The 4,244-nt window shown below is 34.1% G+C and overlaps 1 protein-coding gene across 1 annotated transcript in view; it reads right to left on the bottom strand.

The window, feature by feature from the left end:
* Window positions 1–2,009: 2,009 nt before the first annotated feature.
* The window catches only part of LOC137652903 (KRAB-A domain-containing protein 2-like), a 36,076-nt gene continuing 33,841 nt past the window's right edge, over window positions 2,010–4,244 (bottom strand). The window contains exon 2 of the mRNA XM_068386300.1: window positions 2,010–2,392. Coding sequence (XP_068242401.1) covers window positions 2,010–2,392 — 383 coding nt within the window. The remainder of the gene's footprint in view (window positions 2,393–4,244) is intronic.

Consider the following 4,244-nt stretch of genomic DNA (forward strand, 5'->3'; position numbering starts at 1 on the left):
GGAAAACAAATAAAAAATAACTTTGTTATAGAATGATTGATGTTTTTGATAATTGCGATAATTCTCAAACAGCGAAATGATTTTGCAATTCCTGAAACTTTGATGATATATCAGGGGAGAAAATCAAGTTTATAGTTTTATGCAATGTTACATGCATATTTTGATATTTGCAAGAGTTTACTGAAAACATCATTAATGATGTATGTGTTACACCCAATCTGTGAAATTGCCCATTTCATGAAGTGGGCTAACCACTTGCCCATTTCATGAAGTGAGCAAACCACTTGCCCATTTCATGAAGTGAGCAAACCACTTGCCCAGTTCATGAAATGGGAAAGTGATTAGCCCACTTCATGAAATGGGCAAATGAACCTGTACCCATTTCATGATGTGGCAGCCATGATGCATGAAAATATATCTTTGGTACAAAAAGAACCTTTTTATTTATATGAATTTCACGCTGCTGCTCCAAGATCAAATCTTTCTACACTTCAATGTCATGCAATATTATTCAGAGAATTTCAAATAAACGATCGCTATAACGACCATTAAGTATTTGTGTAGGAAGGGGGAAAAACTAACCAACACGAAAGACTTTACTTGATAAAATAAGCTACTTTAAACACAACTTAGTGAAAGAAATTTTACTAAAACTGAACAGCAATAAATACGGACATACACAAACATATATATATATATATATATATATATATATATATATATATATATATATATATATATATATATATATATATATATATATATATATATATATATATATATATATATATATTAGTATTGGGTCATAATAAGAAAATCTAATACAAATTACTGTAAGTTTAAAAAAAAAAAAAAATTAATAAAATAAAATACAATTTTTTTTAAACAGCTGTTTTAATCGTTAAAAATATAGACAAATTTCACGTATATGTAAGCAATGGTCATACATGTCAAACAAATTTACAGTAATTATTTGTCAACATTGTCACATGATTTGTGGCTGTGGCAAGCACTGTTGCATCGAAGGCTAGCTTTCAAACAAGAACACCGCTTTGACAAGCAATTGCTCCTGCAAAGACATCTCTGGTATCCTTGGCCTCCGCACACACTTCCTGCTCGAACTAGTTCGCGAATACTTAACTGTTGTTTGGGGATATCTTCAGGCAAAAGTCCTTTGTACTGAACAAATTCGAATTGATTTCTGGCAAGTTTACCATTGATAATTCCACTTTTTGTGCCAATCACGTAACCACTGTCTTCAACTGCAAATACAACACCTACTATGTTAGGGGGGGGGGGTCTCCTTTACTACTGTCAAATTGACACACCGGTACAGACACATTGTCTCCAACATCAACTGCTCGCATTGATCTAGAGCTGCGTGCTAACATTTGTTGAGCTTGCTTTTAAAGACCATACTCAGTTTCCTTTCTTGCCTGTTTTGCTGGATGCAGTACTTCGGTTGAGATATTTTCTTGTTCCATAGCAGGTTGCTGCTGAGAGTCTGCAACTGGATGTGGTTCACGTTCACATTCAGGGTCAACTGATATTAAGTCATCCCGAGCTGACTCTCCGGTAAGTGGAACTTCTATAAGCCTTTCAAGTTCTTCTTCAATACCAGACGATATTTTGCTGATGAATGCATCTGGTAAATTTGACTTAAGACCACATCTTGGCTTGTTGCTAGTGAGCGCTTGATAGGGAGTCATCTTGATTGCCTCATGATATGAACTGTTCATGGCCCACTGACCAAAACGGACCCCATAACTCCATTTAGCACAATTATTGTCTCCTATCCATGCCATGAGCTTGAGTTTCATATCCCCATTACCTCTTTCAATAGATCCCTGACTCTAGGGATGCCGAAGACGCCCATTTACTAAGATGAGTTTAGGCCATAGTGAGGCAAGTTCTTGGATCACTTCAGTTGTAAATTCACGTCCATTGTCAGACTGAAGGATGTGTGGTGCACCTATATCCAAGAAGATGGAAAGAAATTCATTGGCAACCTAAGCTGCTGTCTCTGATTTCAGTGGACGAATCACATGAAACTTCGTTAGATACTCCATATAGTGCAGAATAAAGCGATAACTTCCATCCTTCATAGTCTGCATGACAACCAGATCTACTTGTCCTCTTTCATTGAGATCTCTTACGGACAGTGTTCTGACTACAACTCCTGCTGCCATTTCTTTTCTGCAACACTTTTCAACACTGCGCTCATAATGCATGATATATAGTGACACAATTGATCTTGGAATATTTCCATATTGTTCACACACCTCCTTGCAAGTCTTCTTTTCGCCACCATGGCCGGTGTTGATGTGGGCTTGTTGGATAATTCCCTCGACTGATTTTTTAGTTGCCATATATTTTCCATTTTTCTCTTTAACTGTTTTTATTTCACCAAAGGAGGCAATAAGAAAAGTTTGCAAGATGTGGTAGTGTTCTCTTTTAAGCGTCTGTCCAGTCTTTCCTCTCTTCAAAATGGCAATAACAGTCTTCTCATATTCAGTAGATCATAAGGCAGCACAACTTGCTATTTGTTCTTCCATGAATAAAGCTTGAAGGAGTTATACAAGATATTCTGAAAATGCCATCATATATTATGTTAAAAGTGTTTGTATTACAACACTTAATAAAAGACTTTAAAACAACTTTTTCTTGTTTAACAACTAATTTGGAACAAATTTTAAGATTCATGCATGAAACTGCCCATTTCATGAAATGGGCTAACCACTTGCCCATTTCATGAACTGGGCAAGTGGTTTGATCACTTCATGAAATGGGCAAGTGGTTAGCCCACTTCATGAAATGGGTAAGTGGTTAGCCCACTTCTTGAAATCGGCAATTTCACAGATTGGGTGTAACATATGTATATGTGAATAAATCACTCCCAAGTATTAGTTTGTAAATAGTTCAAGATTTTCATGATGGTTTAATGTACTAAGGAAAACAATCATTCAATTTTTTCTTTTCGAATCTTTGGTTAATGTAATTGTTCATGTATAAGAATATGAAGTTTTTTTTTTTTAGACAGAATTATCGTTTGAATACCATTACATTTTTAAAAAACTGCATTCAATAAGATTATAATATTTTCGAAGAAGGTATACATTTGTAAATATCTTAAGGAAAGCATAGTTGAACACTTAACTTTTACACAGTACACTCTCTTGTGATATTTACCCAGAAGTTTTGGAAAGACGTTTTTGCATTAAGTATAATCTAATCGTCATTAATGAATATTGTACTTATCAAGTGAGAGAGAGAGAGAGAGAGAGAGAGAGAGAGAGAGAGAGAGAGAGAGAGAGAGAGAGAGAGAGAGAGAGAGAGAGATAATAGTATTTTGATGAAAGGATTTTACTCGAGGGCATTGTACCATCCAAATAGAGATGAAGTAATGGTTGGTGGAAAACAGATAGAATGAAAAGAAAATTTGCATATTGTGAATGATGATCAGAGAAACTAATAAAATCAATTTTAAAAGTCATGGATATAAGTGTGGGCGAAAATAAAATCCTTTGCCTCTGAGAAAGGAAGAAATCAAGTGCAATTAGCATATGACCACACATGAAAAAAAAAAAAAGTATATTGCAAGATAAGTTGGTAGATCTCTCGAAGCAATACGATGGAAAAAAGAGATATGGATAAAAACAAAAACAAAGGAATTTATATCAGGACGCAAGTTTCCGAGATTTCATAATCAAATTCGTTCAAGATTTCACAATTAATTCTGTTGATTACTTTTGGATGATAAAACGAAATGTAAAAAGAAAGATCGAATGACTAAAAATACAGCGAAACATTTCAGAAAATCTGATAGAACAAAATAGGGCAAAAGGAAACAGAATCTCTGGGGGTGACGAGGAAAACGTTTATCGCACAACAGGAAATCAATCCAGTTTTTGGAGCAAAATAAAAGTTTCTTATTTTTGAAACTTGTTGACAGTTTGACGATTGAAAGTCACAGATTTTTATCTCGCATATTTTGCTAATGGAAAAATTTTTCGTATAAAAGTTGTATGAAAGTAATCGGAATAATATTTAAATTATTGAATTGTTTTGTAATGTGTAAATTTTTATTAAATTGCAGTGTGTTGAAATGAAACTATAATTCTTTGTAAAACACTTTAGATAGAGATATTAGCTCCTAAAAAAGATAAAATGAAATGCCAATGATGTAAAATGACTATTCATATTACGGCTTAGTTATAAACCAAGGAGTTAAGTGAACTTTCGTG

Source organism: Palaemon carinicauda, chromosome 14 (assembly GCF_036898095.1).
Source record: "Palaemon carinicauda isolate YSFRI2023 chromosome 14, ASM3689809v2, whole genome shotgun sequence".
NCBI lineage: Eukaryota > Metazoa > Arthropoda > Malacostraca > Decapoda > Palaemonidae > Palaemon > Palaemon carinicauda.